The following is a 20,312-nucleotide window of genomic DNA, read 5'->3' on the forward strand; positions in this document are numbered from 1 at the left end:
ACAACAGGTCCAATCAATGTAGAGGAAGCTGCATCAGGAGCACCAGACACAATAAGCAACCCCAGCAGATTCACAAGTGAAGTGTTGCCTCACCTAGAAGGACAGGCAGGAACAAGGCTGCTTGCCGGAACAAGTGCCTAGAGGAAGATTAGTGGGAAGGGACAAACGGACAAGTGAATCGCTGAGGAAGCAATCTCTATGGAATGCAGAAGCAGAGGCGGGGAGTGAGAGTAAAGAGGAGGTAAAGATATATTTAGTGGTAGAGTCCCTTTGGAGATGGTGGAAATTGTGGAGGATAACATGTTGGATATGGAGGCTGATGGGGTGGTAGGTAAGGACAAGAGAGACTCTATCACTATTATGACAGTGGGAAGATGGGATACGTGCAGAAGTATGAGAAATGCAGGTGATGCGAGTGAGGGCAGCATCAATATTAGAGGGAGGGAAATCTCTTTCTCTAAATGAGGAGGAGATCTTGATTGATGTCCTGGAATGAAAAGGCGCATCTTGAGAACAGAAGCGATGGAGGCGAAGAAATTAAAAAAAGGGAATACCATTTTACAGGAAATAGGATGGGAAGAGGAATAGTTGAGTTAACTATGGGGATCAGTAGGTTTATTAAAGAAGTTGGTTGACAATTGTCTCCAGAGATGGAGACAAAGAGATCAAGAAAGGGGAGGGAAGTTGTCAGAGATGGCCCAAGTGAAATCAAAAGCAGGGTGGAAAATGGAGACAAAATTGATGAGCTCAGCATGAGTGCATTAAGCAGTGCCAATAGAGTCATCAATGTAGCAGAGAAAGAGTTGGGGAGTATAACCAGGGAAGGTTTCAAACATAGATCGTTCTACATAGCCAATGAAAAGGTAGGCAGATCTGGGCCTGTGAGTGTGCAATTTGAAGCTGAATGCAATTATCCTAGTTGTTCACTTTAATTATACTTTCAATAGACTCCCTTAGATGATATTTAACAGGATGATGCAGTTAGATTTTAAAAATCTGAATGTCTAAATTTGTATATTTCAATTACAATTAGTTAGGCTTTACAAAGTTTAATTAGTAAATCATATTAAATGCAATTAATTACAAAATAAGGCAAAATGTTTACCATATCAAAGTTGGGAGCAGATAAATGACTTGGGAGCAGTCTTTAAACTGGCATTGCTGGGATTAATCAAAGATAAAAAGATTAAAATGTTTTGCCAAAAGCATGGAGTGAAATCCAAACTACAGAATAGCTTTTTAATTTACCCAGTTCAGACTAGAATGATCTGAGTGGATTCATTCACAAGATACATCATGCAGAAAGATCGAAAAAGAGGAGCTGAAGAGATATTAAACATAGAGCCTACAGCACAATACAGGCCCTCGGGCCCACAAAGTTGCGCCAAACATGTCCCTACCTTAGAAATGACAAGGCTTACCCATAGCCCTCTATTTTTCTCAGCTCCATATACCTGTCCAGGAGACTCTTAAAACATAGAAAACCTACAGCACAATACAGGCCCCTTGGCCCACAAAGCTGTGCCGAACATGTCCTTACCTGAGAAATTACCTAGGGTTACCCATAGCCCTTTATTTTTCTGAGCTCCATATACCTGTCCAGGAGTCTTTTAAAAGACCCTATCATATCCGCCTCACCCACTGTCGCCAGTAGCGCATTCCACATACTCACCACTCTCTGTGTAAAAAAACTTATCCCTGATATCTCCTCTGTACCTGCTTCCAAGCACCTTAAAACTGTGCTCTCTCGTGCTAGCCATTTCAGCCCTGGGAAAAAGACTCTGACTATCCACTCGATCAATGCCCCTCATCATCTTATACACCTCTTTCAGGTCACCTCTCATCCTCCGTCACCCCAAGGAAGAAAGGCCAAGTTCACTCAACTTATTCTCATGAGGCATGTTCCCCAATCCAGGTAACAGCCTTGTAAATCTCCTCTGCACCCTTTCTATGATTTCCACATCCTTCCTATAATGAGGCGACTGGAACTGAGCACAGTACTCCAAGTGGGGTCTGACCGGGGTCCTATATAGCTGCAACATTACCTCTCCGCTCTTAAACTCAATACCACAACTGATGAAGGCCAATGCACTGTATGCTTTCTTAATCAGAGTCAACCTGCGCAGCAGCCTTGAGTGTCCTATGGACTTGGGTCTGAAGATCCCTCTGATTCTCCACACTGCTGAGAGTCTTACCATTAATACTATATTCTGTCATCATATTTGACCTACCAAAATGAACCACCTCACACTTATCTGGGTTGAACTCCATCTGCCACTTCTCAGCCCAGTTTTGCATCCTATTAATGTCCCACTGTAACCTCTGACAGCCCTCCACGCTATCCACGACACCTCCAACCTTTGTATCATCAGCAAACTTACTAACCCATCCCTCCACTTCCTTATCCAGGTCATTTATAAAAATCACGAAGAGTAAGGGTTCCAGAACAGATCCCTGAGGCACACCACAGGTCACCGACTTCCATGCAGAATATGACCCGTCTACAACCATTCTTTGCCTTCCATGGGCAAGCCAGTTCAGCATCCACAAAGCAATGTTCTCTTGGATGGCATGCCTCCTTACTTTCTGAATAAGCCTTGCATGGGTAGTGATCTTACAAAAATCAAGGATTCAGTGAGGCCTCATGAGGACTAGAAAATCACAAATATGACTCCCCTGTTTAAGGAGGAACAGAGGCAAAATTATAGTTGGTTAGCCTGACCTTAGTGCTGAGGTCTTAAGAGTCCATCATAAAGGATGGAATTTCAGAGTACTTCAAGTACATAATAAAGAGAGGGTGAGGTCAGCACAGTTCTGTTAAGAGCTTGCATGACAAATGTTAAAATACTTTGACGTGGTAACAAGCAGGTTAGACATAGGGGAGCTAGTGGATTTAGATTTTCAGAAGGCCTTTGACAAGGTGCTGTACGTGAGACTGCTAAACAAGGTAAGAGCCCAAGGTGTTACAAGACCGGGTACTAGCATAGACAGAAGTCTAGTTGACTGGCAGAAGGCAAAGAGCAGGATAAAGGGTCACTTTCAGGGTGGCTGGGGTGACAAGTGGAGTTATGCAGTGGTCAGTGTTGGCTCCACAACTCTTCTCATTATACATTAATGATAAGGATGACAGAATTGATAACATTATGGCCAAGTTTGCAAACGATACAGTTGGAGGGACATGTAGTGTTGTGGAAGCACGGAGATTGCAGAAGGACATTGACAGTTTAGGAGAGTGAGCAAAGACATGGCAGAAAGGATGTAAAGAAGGGAAATATGAGGTAGGGATAAGATGCAGACTATTTTCTTAGTGGGGAGAGACTTCGGAAATGGAAAGTGCAAAGGTTCTTGGAAGTCCTACTTCAGGATTCCCTTCAGGTTAATTTCAAGGTTGAGTTGGTAGTAAGGACAGTAAATGCAATGTTAGCATTCATTTCACAAGGATGAGAATATAAAGGCAAAGATTATAAAGCTTAGGCTTTATAAGGCATTAGTAGCAACTCACAGAAAATGCTGGAGGAACTCAACAGACCAGAACTGATGAAGGGTCTCAGCATGAAATGTTGAATGTTTACACTTTTCCATAGATGCCTGGCCTGCTGAGTTCCTCCTGCATTTTGCATGTTGCTTGGATTTTCAGCATCTGCATATTTTCTCGTGTTTGTGTAAGGCATTAGCAAGACAGTATTTGGAATAATGTGAGTAATTTTGGGCCATGTATCCGAGGAATGATGTGCTGGCCCTGAAGAGGGTCCAGTCTTGAATTGTATACAGGTTTTCACTGACTTGATTGCATTTTTTGCTCTGTTAAGAATGCATGCATGAAAATGAATCTCAAGGTAGTATATAGTGACATATTTATTTTGATAATTTATCAAAGTTCAAATATTTTGAACTTTTGAAAGGCCTGGATAGAGTGGATGTGGAAACAATATTTCCATTAATAGGATTGGAGGGCATAGTCCAGATTAAAAGGCACATCCACTTAAAACTGAGATGAGAAATTTCTTCAGCCTGGTGAATCTGAAATTTGTTGCTACAGAATGCTGTGAAGGCCAAGTCATTTGGCGTATTTAAGGCAGAGATTGATAAACTCTAGGTAAGATTGGTAATGGAGTTAAGAACTATGGGGAGAAGACAGAAGAATGAGGTTGAAAAAAAAGCAACCATGATTCAATGGTGAGCAGACACAAAGTTCAAAACGAATTTATATATTGATATGTAGTGCGAAACAGGCCTCTTCAAGCCGCGCTGACCAACAAACCATGATTTAACCCTAGCCTAATCACAGAAAAATTTACAATGACCAATTAACCAGAGCACCCAGAGAAAGCCCCCGCATTCCATGGGGCCAATGTACAGACTCCTTACAGATGATGTCAGAATTGAATTCCGAGCTCTGATGCACTGAGCTGAAATAACATCATGCTAACTGCTATGCTACCTTGGCATCCATTATCAAAGTACGTATGTGTCACCATATACTACCCTGTGATTCATGTACTTAAGATAATGCACAGTAGCTACAAAGAAACACAAAAGAGTCAACGAAAACTGCACACACCAAAGATGGCATACAACCAATGTGCAAAAGATAAACTATGCAAATACAAATAGAGAAAAAAAAACAAAATAATAATAATAAATGATAAATAAATAAATATTGAGAACATGAGTTGTAGAGTCCTTAAAAGTGAGTCCATAGGTTGTGGAACCATTTCATTGTTGAGGTGAGTGATGTTATTCCCTCAACTTGGGCTTCCAGCCAGGTACAGGTATCAATTATAACCGGTGTTTCCATGACACACTCTATTTTAATCAGAGATAATATCTGGGCATATCTACTCCGGTGGTATTTATACCCTTGTAGTCATTCCTTCCTGATTGGTTACTCCCCAGCCAATCAGGTTTCGGCTCTCCCACCTTATTTACAATTGAATTTCAGTTCTTACTTAGAGCGAGACCTTCGTCTTTGTTTTTTTTAACTTTAGTTTTATTTCAATGGCTTCCTTAACCAGGCACTCCCAAAAGCCATTGGTGTGGCATAGTAGTTTGGTGCTGTCAAAGTCAATCCTATGCCCATTGTGAATGCAATGTTCCACTACTGCCAATTTCTCTTAGTAACCCAAATGGATACTACACCTGTGCTCCTTGATGTGGGCTTCCACCACGCATCCTGTCTGGCCAATACAGGGTGCTCCTCATTCACAGGGAGTCCTGTAAATTCACAGGGTGCTCCTCATTCACAGGGAGTCAGCTGACCTGAGTCCCAGCTCATCTTTGACTGGCATAAGCTGTGATTTGAGCTTCCTTACGGGTTTGTGGATGTTATTAATCCAGTATTTCTTCCAGATCCTGGCGATCCTTCCAGAAACCATGGAAATATAGGGATAAAAGGTGGTAGCGACAAGTCCCTTTTCATTGTTAGGTTTCTTGGTATTTCTGTTGGCCCTTTGAATTTCTTCACCTTGTAGCTATTGATTTTCTTCACCTTGTAGCTATTCTGTAGGAACGTCATTCATAATCGACTTAATTCCTTGGGAAACTTCCTGGGTCCGAAATCATTTTCACATGGTTATTCAAAGTAGAAAGAACCACTCTATATTGGGAGGCATGACGGTGGCTGTTACTGAGGTACAAGTGAATGGGTTTCCGATAGATGGCATGTCAAAGGCTTTCATCTAGTTTTTGACATATTAGAATGTCCAGGAACGGGAGGCAACCATTCTTCTCCATCTCCAATGTAAATTGAATGTTTGGAAGTATAATATTCAGATGGTCTTGGAACTATTGAAGTACCTCAAATCCATAAGGCCACCCTACAAAGGTGTCATTGACATATCTGAAGAAGCATTTGGAGCAATGAACTCAGAGCACTCTCCTCAAAATCCTCCACATAGAAATTAGCAATAGCTGGCCACAAGGGTAATCCCATGGCTACTATGTCCATTTGCTCATAATAGTTCACCTTATAGAGGAACTACGTCAATGTAAGGGTGTGTTCAAAAACGTCAATGGTATCCTTATCAAACCTTGACTGGAGGAAGACCAATCTGTCTTTAATGGGAACTCTTATGAACAAGAACGTCACGTTGAAACTGACCATTATGCCCTTCCGGTTCAGCTAGATGTTGGTTATTGTTTTAACGAAATCAGTCAAATTTGTGATGGGATGCTCATGGCCCCTAAGAAAGGAGGGCAGCAAGGTTGTTAAATGCTTAGTGAGGTAGTAAGTTAGAGAATCTATCCCACTGATGATAAGCCTCACCTGAGTAGAAGCCCAAGAAGAGTTTATTCATCATATATGCCAAAAAAGCACTAGATATTTTTATTCCCTCTAGTTCAAGAGCCTGATGGTTGGCTCAATGAACTAAATGCCGTAGTTCCACTCCTACGGTCTTATGGAAACGGAGGACAGACACAAAGGAATCAAGTAATAGCCACTATCGAATGAAGAAAACCAGAGTAAATTTAAATCTTCTTGCATGAAATTAACGTGTATGGACTTGCAAGTTTTAATTAGTATCAGTGTACTGTTTGGGAATGAAGGACATGAAGGCATACTTCCAAAATTAGTCACAGAGTAACTGAACCTTCAAAGGAAATTACAAGCAAAAATCTATTTCAGGCAGGGAAAGTGGGGTTTGCCCTGTTCCATGTTCTATACATTAAAGACGGTGATTATTCTTTTTAATTAATCTACTATAGTCGTTTGATGGATTATTTCTTATTTATAGAATACCAATAACTATGATTACCATGTAACATGATTTACAGGTTTGAGAATTAGAGAACAAGAAATCCTGCTTGTTGCAACAAACAAGCTGCTTAACTTAAGCTGACTGACCTTGGTTCATTTGTACAGATTATATTCTTTGTTATACCATGTAAGGTAATAAAAATAAAAACATTACTGAACACGTTACACTACAACACAAAAGAATCTCAACTACCTTTTCAGACTAGAAATATTTAAGAAATAGTCATGAATCAAAAATATCATGACAAAACATTTCATGTGGGTGAATTATCATGACTTCTGCCAATGAAAAAGGTAAGTCAAAGTTCTCTTTCCAAAACAACTGAGTCTCAGCTTCCAATCTGCCCCTATTCCATTCCATGCTTGTGCTTGTCAAACTTGTCTTCACTGGTGCACATCATCTTTTCCCTTTAACACTTAAATAGTTGTCTGTTCTCTTTGAAACATTGCACACTCTATTCTTCACCTCTGGTAATTTATACTCAACCATTCTCCATGGACCCACTGATGATAGAAAAAACATCAGCCCCCTTGGACAACCACTCCCATGGACCAGTGGTGACATAAACAGCAGTCCCATTGGACAACCATTCCCCATAGACCCACTGGTGACAAAAACACCAGACCCCTTGGACAGTCTTGTTTTTTTTTAAAAATGTCTTTTCACAACCCATCTTTTCAGCCAATCACTACTAATATTTTTCACTCCAAGCCTTTGTTTCTTCATAAATTTATTACAGGAACACATGAATATATCAAACATTCATCTGACTTAGTAATAATTAATCTACTGGAACATTGTCTTTGCAGATGAGTAGCTCTAAACAGCATTTATTTATTTACTCATTTAGAGATAGAGCAATGAAAAGGCCTTCCCAGCCGCACAACCCAGCAACCAATGACAACCCCGATATAACCCTAACCTAACCATAGGACAGTTTATAATCATCAATTACCTACCCGATACATCTTTGGACTGTGGAAGGGAACTGGACAATTCAGAGAAAACTAGTTATTAGGTAGCCACAATACTCACTCTTAGAAGTTTTTAATGGCTCCAAGCTGTTGAAGGCTGTCATACCATGAAAAATTCAAAGAGAATTTTTCTAGAAATTCACCCAAAGACAGAAGCCAAATTAGGCCATTCAGGCTACTGAGCCTGTTTCACCATTTGATCATGGCTGATTTATTGTCCCTCTGAACCTCATTCTCCTGCCTACTTTTTGTAACCATTGATGCCCTGACTAATCAAGAATCTATCAACCTTTACTTTAAATTCCACCTATTTACTCAAGTTATGTGAAACCTGAAGGTTCATAAAACAAAATGTTTATATTGAATTTGGAGTTAAGTTTAGTTGAAGAGAGGATCATTCTGATTAATTTGCTGTAGCCTATGTGCATAATAGCAAAGACGTTTCCCTTAAGAAATGAGCAATGAAGAGTGAAGGAATGGATATTGATACAGTATTTGCTTCAACTACAAAAGGTCAACAACCATCAACTTTGACATTAAATTTTATTTTAAGTCCTTCTGCACAGAGTGATTGAAGTCAGTTCTTGAACACTGGAAAAGCTGGCTGCATCAGTACTTTACTGAAAAGGTACCAAGACTTCCGAGGATCTGAATTACAAAAAAGATCTTTCAATACTGCAAGACTCTAGAAATACATTAAACCAAAAAAAAAAAAATTAATTCAAGATTTGGGTGCCCACCACAAACCAGGATAATTTTTCACCCAGGAAAAATGCAAACAGAAAATTATGGTAAACTCATTAGGTCCAGAGCCTTCGACTTATTCATGCATAGAGATGTAGCAGCAGGAGCTAATCACAGGAAACAGGCTAAAGGAGTTTTGGGTAGAGTTGTACTCTGCAAGATCTGAAATGGTGAGAGTGTACTCCTTATATGAGAGAGACAGACAGACATAACTTTATTGATCCCGAGGGAAATTGGGTTTCGTTACAGCCGCACCAACCAAGAATAGTGAAGAAATATAGCAATATAAAACCATAAATAAATTAAATAATAATAAGTTAATCATGCCCAGTGGAAATAAGTCCAGGACCAGCCTATTGGCTCAGAGTGTCTGACACTCCTAGGGAGGAGCTGTAAAGTTTGATGGCCACAGGTAGGAATGACGCTCAGTGTTACATGTCGGTGGAATGAGTCTCTGGCTGAATGTACTCCTGTGCCTAACCAGTACATTATGGAGTGGATGGGAGTCATTATCCAAGATGGCATGCAACTTGGACAGCATCCTCTTTTCAGACACCACCGTCAGAGTCCAGTTCCACCCCCACAACATTACTGGCCTTACAAATGAGTTTGTTGATTCTGTTGGTGTCTGCTACCCTCAGCCTGCTGCCCCAGCACACAACAGCAAACATGATAGCACTGGCCACCACAGCCTCGTAGAACACCCTCAGCATCGTCCAGCAGATATTAAAGGACCTCAGTCTCCTCAGGAAATAGAGACGGCTCTGACCCTTCTTGTAGACAGCCTCAGTTTGACCAGTCCAGTTTATTGTCCAGTCATATCCCCAGGTATTTGTAATCCTCCAACATGAAGTTCCACAACTAATATACTTGAAAAATCCACAACATAAACAACAAAGGTATTAGGTTTGAAACTCAGTTATGTTCATTGATCCAGGTGGGTTTGATGACTGGCCATTCTGTGAGGGCTGGCCTGTATTATTCAAAAACATCCTGTTGAAAACCTGTCAAGTAGCAAAAGGATCAGGTCCTGTTGCATAACAATGATTCTGATCAAACAAATGTATCAAAACCTGACTAAATAATGAATGCAAATAAGGTAAAGAGTACAAGCTGAAATAAGAGGAGGCCATAGTTAAAACCATCCACTGTTGGTCTGACCAATCAGTCTCTGTGCTACAGGACTGCTTTGATGACACCAACTGGAATGTCTTCCATGATGAAGATGACTCCAAGTTCACAGATGGGGTCACAAGTTACATCCAGAAGTGCACTGAGGCTGCTGTCCCCCAGAAATAGGTCAGGGTCTATCCAAACCAGAAATCCTGGAACAGTTTTGTGCGAGCAGCGCTTACCATGCAACACAGAGATTACGTTGTCGGTGAGCAACAGGAACTTAAGAAATGCACAAAGTCATCAAGGCAGCGAAACAAAACAGGGACAAGATTCAGGCACCACTCTCCACCAACAACAAACGCAGATTATGGCACACCATCACAGACTATAAAGCTAAACGCAGTTAAGTTTCCAACATCTCTGCCTCTCTCCCAGATCAGCTAAATCTTTTTTATGCTTGATTCGGTGTTGCCAATACTAAGTCCCTGAACAGAGCTGCTGATGCGACCTGCAGCTTGGTCATCCCTGAGGCCAAAGTATGAAAGTGTTACCAACGAATGGACAGTTACAAGGCTGCGGGACTGGATGGCATCCCAGGGCAGGTACTCAGGATAGGCACGACACAACTGGCAGGTGTGTTTATAGACACTTTTAATCTCTTCCTTTCGCAAAGTAGAGTGCCCTCCTGCTTCAAAATATCCACCATTGTTCCTGTACCCAAAAAGATCAAGGTAACATGCCTGAACGATTGGCGTCCTGTCACACTCACCTCAATAATAAGCAAATGCTTTGAGAGTCTGGTCAAGGACTACATCTGCAGCTTGCCACCACCCACACTGGACCCCCTACAATTTGCCCACCGACACAACTGTTCAACAGATGGCACAATAACCACAGCTCTACGCATCATCCTTACACATCTGGAGAAGAAGGATGCTTATGTGAGAATGCTGTTCTTGGACTACAGTTCAGCATTCAACACTGCAGTTCCTTCCAGGCTCGACAAGAAACTCAATGACCTCAGCCGTCATCCTGCTTTGTGTAGCTGGATCCTGGACTTCCTGTCAGATTGTCGGCTGGTGGTAAGAGTGAGCTCCCTCACCTCTGTTCCTCTGACCCTCAGGGCTGTGTCCCAAGCCCTCTCCTTTTTTCTCTGTATACCCATGATTCCGTTGCCACTCACAGCTCCAATCTGCTAATTAAATTTGCTGATGTCACTACACTGATTGCTCTAATCTCAAATAATAATAAGGCAGCCTACATAGAAGTCATCACCCTGAGACAGTGGTGTCAAGAAAACAACCTCTGCCTCAATGTCACAAAAACAAAGGAGCTGATTGTGGATTACAAGACGAATGGAGATGGGTTAACCCCTATTGACATCAACGGATCTGGGGTTGAGAGGGTGAACAACTTTATGTTCCTCGGCACAAACAACACCGAGAATCTCACGTGGTCTTTACATGCTGGCTGTGAGGTGAAAAGGCACAATAGCACTTCTTGCACTTCAGGTGGTTGAAGAAGTTTGGAATGGGCCCCCAAATACTAAAACTTTCTACAGGGGCACAGTTGAGAGCAACCTGACTGGCTGCATCACTGTCTGGTATGGGAACTGTACTCCCCTCAATCACAGGGCTCTGCAGAGAGTGGTGTGGACAGCCCAGCGCATCTGTAGATGTGAACTTCCCACTATTCAGGACATTTACAAAGACAGGTGTGTAAAAAGGACCCGAAGGATCACTGGGGACCCGGGTCACCCCAACCACAAACTGTTCCAGCTGCTACCATCCGGGAAATGGTAACGGGCTCCGGGACAGCTTCTTCCACCAGACCATCAGACTGATTAATTCATGCTGACACAATTGAATTTCTATGTTATATTGACTGTTCTGTTGTACATTTACTTTATCATACATCACTATAAATTGCACATTGTACATTTAGAGATTGTAATGATGTAAAGATAATGTAAAGATTTTCACTCGTGTATATGAGGGATGTAAATAATAAACTCAAATCAATTAAAATGTGGGTATATCAGAGGAAACTGAAAAGTACATATTATAGAGAAAGAAAGAAAACAGTATAGTCAGACACATAAATACAAGAGATTCTGCAAATGCTGGAAATCCAGAATAATGCACACAAAATGCTAGAGGAATTCAGCAGGTCATGCAGAATCTATTGAAAAGGATAAACAGTCAATGCCTCGGGCTGAGACCCCTCATTTACACCTTATTGTCTACCTTCACTGCACTTCCTCTCTAACTGTTACACTTTACTCTGCAACCTGTTTTGCCCTGTACTACCTCAGTGCATTCTGTAATGATTTGATCTGTATGAAGAGAATGCAGGACAAGCTTTTCACTGTATCTTTCTACATGTGACAATAACAAAACAAATTCTAATTCTGCATCAACAACTAAGTGCTTTAATAATAAAATTCCCCAAGTCGACAGTATTCAAAAATCTACAATGCTGTTAAAGCATCACTATTACAGAATTCCTTGGAAACTGTAATGATGGAAAGCATCAAACTTAGTAGATAAATCGCATTTATCTCATGACAGAGTAATGACATATTTTAATCCTATGTTACCATTATTCCTGAATATTTATCTTCATGTATGGTTTAATGAGAGACTTCAGTAATGAGATAAGACATTTTGCTGCTGTTTAATATTTATTGATAATTCTGAGAACAGTTGTTTACTGAAGGTGCAGCATTCATAAAAAAAACTAACATTTCCTGTGTTTTGACCCCCTCTGAACTAAAGTAACAGCATTTTGAGGAATTAGCAATTATATGGAAATATGAAACATACTTCATTAAAATAGTGCAAAGTAATTTTTCTTTAATTATTGGTTATACGTTCTGAAGAAAAGGATAAACATACATGGTTCTTTGCTTTAGTTTATTTTTGGGACGTCCTAGTGGTTTTGCATAACGACGTTTGATCTGAGCAGCTTTCTCATGTAGCAACTTTCTTCCCCTTTTCTTTGGCCGGCAGATTTGACAAATCCACATTCCTGTTGTAAAGAATACAACCATGAGCTTTCTTGTACGTTTCAAATCTATGCTGCATACAAGATTTGTATTTACAGAGAGGTGTATGAGAAATATATTGGACAGGTTATTGCTTGCAACTAAAATATCAGTTAGAAACATACCGAATTTAACAATGATTACATTTGCATTTTACATAATTTACGGTAAGAATCTAATTCAAGAAGCAATCATTAAACAATACTGTATACAGAGATCAACATACCTGTCTCTTTCACAACCCACTGCTGTAGTTCATATGTTTATCAATGGAACTTGCATCAATAAAAGATTACTTTTATCAAACTCAATTTGTGAGAAGTCTAACAGCAATGATGCTGCTTGACTTGCTGAGTTCCTGCAGCATTTTGTGTGTTGCTCAAGATTTCCAGCATCTGCTGTATCTCTTGTGTGTATGCTGTTGAGTAGTCTAGATTTTTAGTTACGAAATAATTAAAATATGTATCTTTGAATAATAATGAATTGACCAAGTGAAGTCTGGAAACGGACCACAACACCAAGGAGCAAAATGAACTGGAGATGAATGCTAAAGGACTGCAGCTGGAAATGAACTCACCTGAAGAGAAAGTGATAAATTTTCTTTTCCAATCCTAACACATAATATCTATTCACTGGATGCTGAAGATTCCAACTCTCATAAGACCATAAGGCAGAGGAGCAGAAATAGGCCATCTGGTTCATCAAGTCAGCTCCGCCATTCAATCATGGCTGATCCTTATTTTTCTCCTCCTCAACCCCAGTTCCCAGCTTTCTTCCTGTAACCTTTGATGCCATGTTCAATCAAGAACCTTGCAATCTCTGCCTTAAATACACCCGATGACAGCCTCCACAGATCCATATACTGTATATTCCGGAGTATAAGCCGACCCCCCATTTTCAAGATTTAAAAAGTGCCTTTTTCATGTTACCTTTGTATAAGCCGACCCCTTCTGTAGAGGTTTTTGATTTAACCAGAAAAGATCACAAGATCTCACATGCCTGTACTCAGCTTTACCAGATCCGGAACCGGGAAATTCTGTGAACCAGTATCTGCTAAGAAAACAGGTCTACACATTGTAGAGCGTTATAAGTGAATTCTTAATAAATAAATCAGGGAGGGAAATCTTGGATTAGGTCTCCAATGGTAAAGAATCCTCAGAATTGTAACCCCCGCGAAACCATTTAGCGCCCATCGTAATCTCATTAAAACGTAACATGGGGAGGCGGGATCAGTACATCTACTCAGTATTGAGTTTGCGACCGCCATGTACAAAAGATTAAAACAAAAGTGATATGATGCTGGCTTCAGGCTGAAGGTTGTTGATTTTGCTAAAGGAACGAATAATTCTGCAGCTGCTAAGAAGTTTAGTGTAAACGAGAGAGAGACAATAGACAGTAGGTGGAGGAGTAGGCCATTCGGCCCTTCTAGCCAGCACCACCATTCACTCTGATCATGGCTGATCATATACAATCAGTACCCCGTTCCTGCCCTCTCCCTATATCCCTTCACCCCGCTATCTATAAGAGCTCTATCTAACTCTGTCTTGAATGCATCTAGGGATTTAGCCTCCGCTGCCTTCTGGGGCAGAGCATTCCACATATCCACCACTCTCTGAGTGAAAAAGTTTTTGTGCATCTCTGTTCTAAATGACCTACCCCTTATTCTTAAACTGTGGCCTCTAGTTCTGGACTCACCCATCAGCGGGAACATGCTTCCTACCTCCAGTGTGTCCAATCCCTTAATAATCTTATATGTTTCAATCAGATCCCCTCTCATTCTTCTAAATTCCAGTGTATACAAGCCCAGTCACTCCAATCTTTCAACATATGACAGTCCTGCCATTCCGGGAATTAACCTTGTGAACCTACGCTGCACTCTCAATAGCAAGAATGTCCTTCCTCAAATTTGGAGACCAAAACTGCACACACTACTCCAGTTGGGGTCTCACCAGGGCCCTGTACAGCTGCAGAAGGACCTCTACTCCTATACTCAATTCCTCTTGTTATAAAGGCCAGCATGCCATTAGCTTTCTTCACTGCCTGCTGTACCTGCATGCTTGCTTTCATTGACTGACGTACAAGAACACCTAGATCTCATTGTACTTCCCCTTTTCCTAACTTGACTCCATTTAGATAGTAATCTGCCTTCCTGTTCTTGCCACCAAAGTGGATAACCTCACATTTATCCACATTAAACTGCATCTGCCATACATTTGCCCACTCACCCAACCTGTCCAAGTCACCCTGCATTCTCATAACATCTTCCTGACATTTCACACTGCCACCCAGCTTTGTGTCATTGGCAAATTTGCTAATGTTACTTTTAATCCCTTCATCTAAATCATTAATGTATATTGTAAACAGCTGCGGTCCCAGCACCGAACCTTGCAGTACCCCACTGGTCACAGCCTGCCATTCCAAGAGAGAGAGTGGAGAAAGGCAGAGAACACGCTGAGGGAAATTCCAAAACAAAATGTGCAAACCATGGGAAAACATGCCAGTGGCCAGAACTGGAACAAAAAGTTTTATAGTGAGTAACTTAACCAGTGATCGTCAGGATACATCGTTACCAGAGAAATGATTCGAGTTCAAGCATTGAAATGGGACTAAAAACACCGTGAGGTCAGCGAAAATTCAAAGCTACACGAAGTCGGTGCACCTGATTTATGACTAGACATGATCTTCTGTTGAGACAAAAAACAAAGATTGCTTAGAAAATTCCCGCGGGGTGTTCTGCACGTTCAAGAATGCTGCTGGATGGACAAAGCTGGTTGCTTGAAGTGGGTTAGAGGTGTGGCATCGACGTCCCAAAGGTTTCGGGAAAGAAATGTCGCTACTTGTCTGGGATGTCTTCAAAGTGCACGTCAGGTGAGACAAAAGCAACACTGAAGGCTGAAAATACAGACATTGTGCTCCAGCCACTAGATGTGAGTTTAAACAAATCATTCAAAGAATTCATGTGACGACAGTGCAACGAATTTTACTCAAAAACAGCCAATAAATACGACCTGTCTTCCGTGTATTCATTTTTCCAAAGTTGGCACCATGTATAAGCCAACCCCCTAATTTTAGGACCAAAATTTAGGGCAAAATTCTCAGCATATACACCGGAATTTACAGTAGCAATAAATTCCACAGCTTCGCCACCCTTTGGCTGAAGAAAGTTCTCTGCATCTGTTTTAAAAGGGCACCCCTCTGTCCTGAGGCTGTGTCCTCTTGTCTTAGACTCTCCTACCATGGGAAACATCCTTTCCACATCTACTCTGTCTATGCCTTTCAACATTTGAGAGGTTTAAATGAGACCCCCCCCCCAACCTTCTGAATTCCAGTGAGTACAGACTCAGAGCCATCAAATGTTCCTCGTATGATAAACAATTCTCTCGTTTTTGTCAGAATCAGAATCAGGTTTATTATCACCGGCATGTGACGTGAAATTTGTTAACTTAGCAGCAGCAGTTCAATGCAATACATAATCTGGCAGAGAAAGAAAAGACATAATAAAAATAATAAAACATAATAATAAATAAGTAAACCAATTACATATATTGAATAGATTATTAAAAAATGTGCAAAAACAGAAATACTGTATATTAAAAATAAGTGAGGTAGTGTCCAAAGCTTCAATGTCCATTTAGGAATCAGATGGCAAAGGGGAAGAAGCTGTTCCTGAATCACTGAGTGTGTGCCTTCAGGCTTCTGTATCCCCTACCTGATGGTAACAGTGAGAAAAGGGCATGCCCTGGGTGCTGGAGGTCTTTAATAATGGACGCTGCCTTTCTGAGACACCACTCCCTAAAGATTTCCTGGGTACCTTGTAAGCTAGTGCCCAAGATGAAGCTGACTAGATTTACAACCCTCTGCAGCTTCTTTCAGCTCTGTGCAGTAGCCCCTCCATACCAGACAGTGATGCAGTCTGTCAGAACGCCCTCCACAGTACAACTATAGATGTTTTTGAGTGAATTTGTTGACATGCCACAATCGCTTCAAATTCCTAATAAAGTATAGCCACTGTTTTGCCTTCTTTATGACTACATCAATATGTTGGGACCAGGTTAGATCCTCAGAGATCTTGAGACCCAGAAACTTGAAGCTGCTCACTCTCTCCACTTCTGATCCCTCCATGAGGATTGGCATGTGTTCCTTCATCTTACCCTTCCTGAAGTGTTGAGTGCCAGGTTGTTGCTGCAGCACCATTCCACTCGTTGGCATATCTCACTCCTGTACGCCCTTTCGTCACCACCTGAGGTTCTACCATCAATGATCGTATTATCAGCAAATTTATAGGTGGTATTTGAGCTATGCCTAGCCACACAGTCATGTGTATACAGAGAGTAGAACAGTGGGCTAAACACATAACCCAGAGGTGCACCAGTGTTGATTGTCAGCGAAGAGGACATATTATTATCAATCCGCACAGACTGTGGTCTTCCAGTTAGGAAGTCAAGGATCCAATTACAGAGGGAGGTACAGAGGCCCAGGTTCTGCAACTTCTCAATCAGGACTGTGGGAATGATAGTATTAAATGCTGAGCTATAGTCAATGAACAGCATCCTGATGTAGGAGTTTGTGTTGTCTAGGTGGTCTAAAGCGTGTGAAGAGCCATGGAGATTGCATCTGCCACTGACCTATTGTGACGATAGGCAAACTGCAATGGGTCCAGGTCTAGGTCCTTGCTGAGGCAGGAGTTCAGTCTAGTCATAACCAACCACTCAAAGCACTGGACGATAGCAGTTAAGGCAGCCCACATTATTCTTCTTTGGCACTGGTATAATTGCTGCCTTTTTGAAGCAAGTGGGAACTTCTGCCCATAGCAGTGAGAGATTGTGTTTTTTGCTTTTTTTTTGTTGCCATATATGCAATTTGTATATTCCTTTGCATGTGGGGGAGGTATGGTTTGAAGCTTTTATTTGAACAGGTTCCATGGTTTACTTTGTTTTGTGGGGAAGACTAATCTCAGGGTTGTATACTGTGAACATGCTTTGGTAATAAAGGTACTTTGAATCTTTTAAAGTAGCCAGTGAGCTAGATCACATGGAAGCTAAAGGAATTCTTTTCAAGTCTGAGTAGATTCCATGGGCACACCAGTGGATCCAATAGCCAAGAATGGGTCTGTCAGGATCTGTAAACAAGAGAAAATCTGCAGATGCTGGATATCCAAGCAAAACACACACACACACTCTCTCTCTCTCTCTCTCTCTCTCTCACTTCCCCCATAAACACTCATCAAGTGCTTAGCCTATAATAGTCTTTTTTTTTGGAGCAGCGTCTGCACCTACACTCCAGCAGAAAGCTATGGACCAGGTGCTGCAAGGATGTCCAGGCACTCAGTGTTACCAGTAAGGATAATAAAGATCATCTCCAAAATGTCTTTCTTTTTCAATCTTTTTATTGATTTTCATATATACACAAAAAAAAACATAACATAATAATGAGTAAATTATGAATACAATAGACTTGAAATCACGTTGATAATAAGATAACAATATCCTATTAAACATCAGCAGAAAAAAAATACCTTAATCAATCAAGTCCATATGATTATATATGAAAAAAAACAAAAATAACCATTGAAAGAGAGAAAAAAAAATTTGAAAATATGTGAAAAAAAGTATATATTAAGAAAAATAAAACACTAAACTAAACTAACATGGGCAATAATAATAGTTTACAAGTATATGATAGTGTCAACAAACTCCGGAACTCCACACCTGAACATGAATAAGCAGAAAGAAGGTCTGGAAAAGGCCAAATTAATTCATATGAAAATGTCGAATAAATCCAAAATGTCAAGACAGTATTAAAAAGACTAGAAGATTATGAGCTCAACAAGTGTGAATTCTTTAAGCCAAGCATCACTTACTGTGATCACCTCAATGATACAGAAGATTTACACAAGTGTGCTGAGAAAATTCAAGCAGTGGTGGATGCCCCAAGGGTAAAGGACATATCACAGTTGCAGTCCTTTTTAGGATTTGTCAATTAAAGTAACAAGCTCTTGCCAAACCTTGCCACTGTGCTCCATCTCTTGAACTCATTACTGCAGATTGGGAAGAAAAGGCAATGGACAAAGCAGTGTATGGTGGTTTTCCCAAAGGCAATAGAAATGGTGACATCAGACAGTGTACTCACACATCATAATCCACATCGTCCAGTGAAGCTTGCCTGTGACACGCTGCCTTATGGTATAGGTGCAATCATATCACATGAGTGATGGAAGTCAACACCCCATTGTCTTTGCAGCATGTTCACTTACTGCTGCACAGAAAAATTAGGCAGATTGACAGAAAGGCCTCCAGTCTAATGAGGAGTATAAAACATTTCAACAAGTACTTGTATGGAACACAGTTTACCCTCATTATTGATTATCAACCACTTATGTCCAATTTCAACTAACAGCAGCAGCACAAATGCAGAGTTGGGCCCTGATCCTTGGAGGACACAATTACAAGATTGAAATCAAGAGGATAACTAATCATGGAAATGCTGAAGTATTGTCCGTTTACCCTTGGCAAAGGAAATATCAGAAAAGTTTACTAGAAAGGACACTCTACTTGACATACTTGCCCTAACACAAATCAAAAGTCTCCCTGTTACGGCAGAATTATTCCAAAGAAAAAAACAGAGAAGACCCCACACTATCTTAGGCATACATGGCCACCCAAAATGGCTGGAATGTGCAGCAGAAACACCAGTTCTCCCATTTTTACCAGCGTTGGGATGAACCTGCTCTGGGAGGTTGGCTTTTGTGGGGATTGCGAGTTGTACCATCCATGCTGAGAGCTAAAGTGTTGGAGGAGCTACCTGCCGATCATCTAGGCTTGGTTAAAATGAAAGTGTTGGCTCTAAGCTTTGTCTAGTGGCCTGGGATAGATGAGAAGATCGAGTAGTCTGCCATGCACTGTTTGGGATGCCAACATGTCCAGAAGATGCCAAGAGCAGCACACCTTCATCCCTGGGAATGGCTGCATTGCCTTAGCAGAGGACTCATGTCAATTTTACCAGACGACTCATGGACACAAATTTCTTGGTAGTAGTGGATGCAGCTGCAAAGTGGGCAGAAGTGTTCCCAATAGCCTCCACTACAGCCTCACACACAGTTGATGAGTTGAGAAGACTCTTCTCAAGAATTGGTGTTCCAGAAAACTTCAGTCAGTGACAATGGACCACAGTTTGTTATGAACAGTTTCAATCATTCCCAAAAATGAATGGAATAAGACATATTACATCCGCACCATACCACCCAGCTACAAATAGGTTGGCAGAAAGGTATGTCCAGTCTAAAGAATGCACTGCGAGCAATGTCAGTGCAGTGTGCTCTGAATCATAATCTCACCAATTTCCACCTTGCATATTACAATGGAGCACACTCCACACCAGCTCAACAGCTATGCTGCTTGTCATCCCTTGCGATCATACTTGGTTCTCCTCAAACCCAATCTCAGAAGGAGTATGCAGGATACAGAGCTGAGACAAATTGAAGGCTGATCAAACAAGGAAGTTCCATGTTTCACTGCTGGACAAGCAGTCCTAGCGAAGGTCTACAGAGATGATCAAAAGTGTGCACCCAGAAAGATTAAGGACAGAACTGGACCACTTTCCAATACAGTGAAATTGCATCTGATAACATCTGGAGAGGACACATCGATCAGCTAAGGAGAGTAGAATCAATTGTTA

The 20,312-nt window shown here is 41.1% G+C and overlaps 1 protein-coding gene across 4 annotated transcripts in view; it reads right to left on the minus strand.

The window, feature by feature from the left end:
- kat6b (K(lysine) acetyltransferase 6B) overlaps nt 1–20,312 on the minus strand; it is a 240,255-nt gene that overhangs the window by 130,708 nt on the left and 89,235 nt on the right. For all 4 annotated transcript variants that reach the window (XM_059946834.1, XM_059946835.1, XM_059946837.1 and 1 more), the window contains one exon: nt 12,490–12,622. In XM_059946834.1, the coding sequence (XP_059802817.1) occupies nt 12,490–12,622 (133 nt within the window). The remainder of the gene's footprint in view (nt 1–12,489; nt 12,623–20,312) is intronic.

The sequence above is a fragment of the Hypanus sabinus genome, chromosome 21 (assembly GCF_030144855.1).
Source record: "Hypanus sabinus isolate sHypSab1 chromosome 21, sHypSab1.hap1, whole genome shotgun sequence".
Taxonomy (NCBI): domain Eukaryota; kingdom Metazoa; phylum Chordata; class Chondrichthyes; order Myliobatiformes; family Dasyatidae; genus Hypanus; species Hypanus sabinus.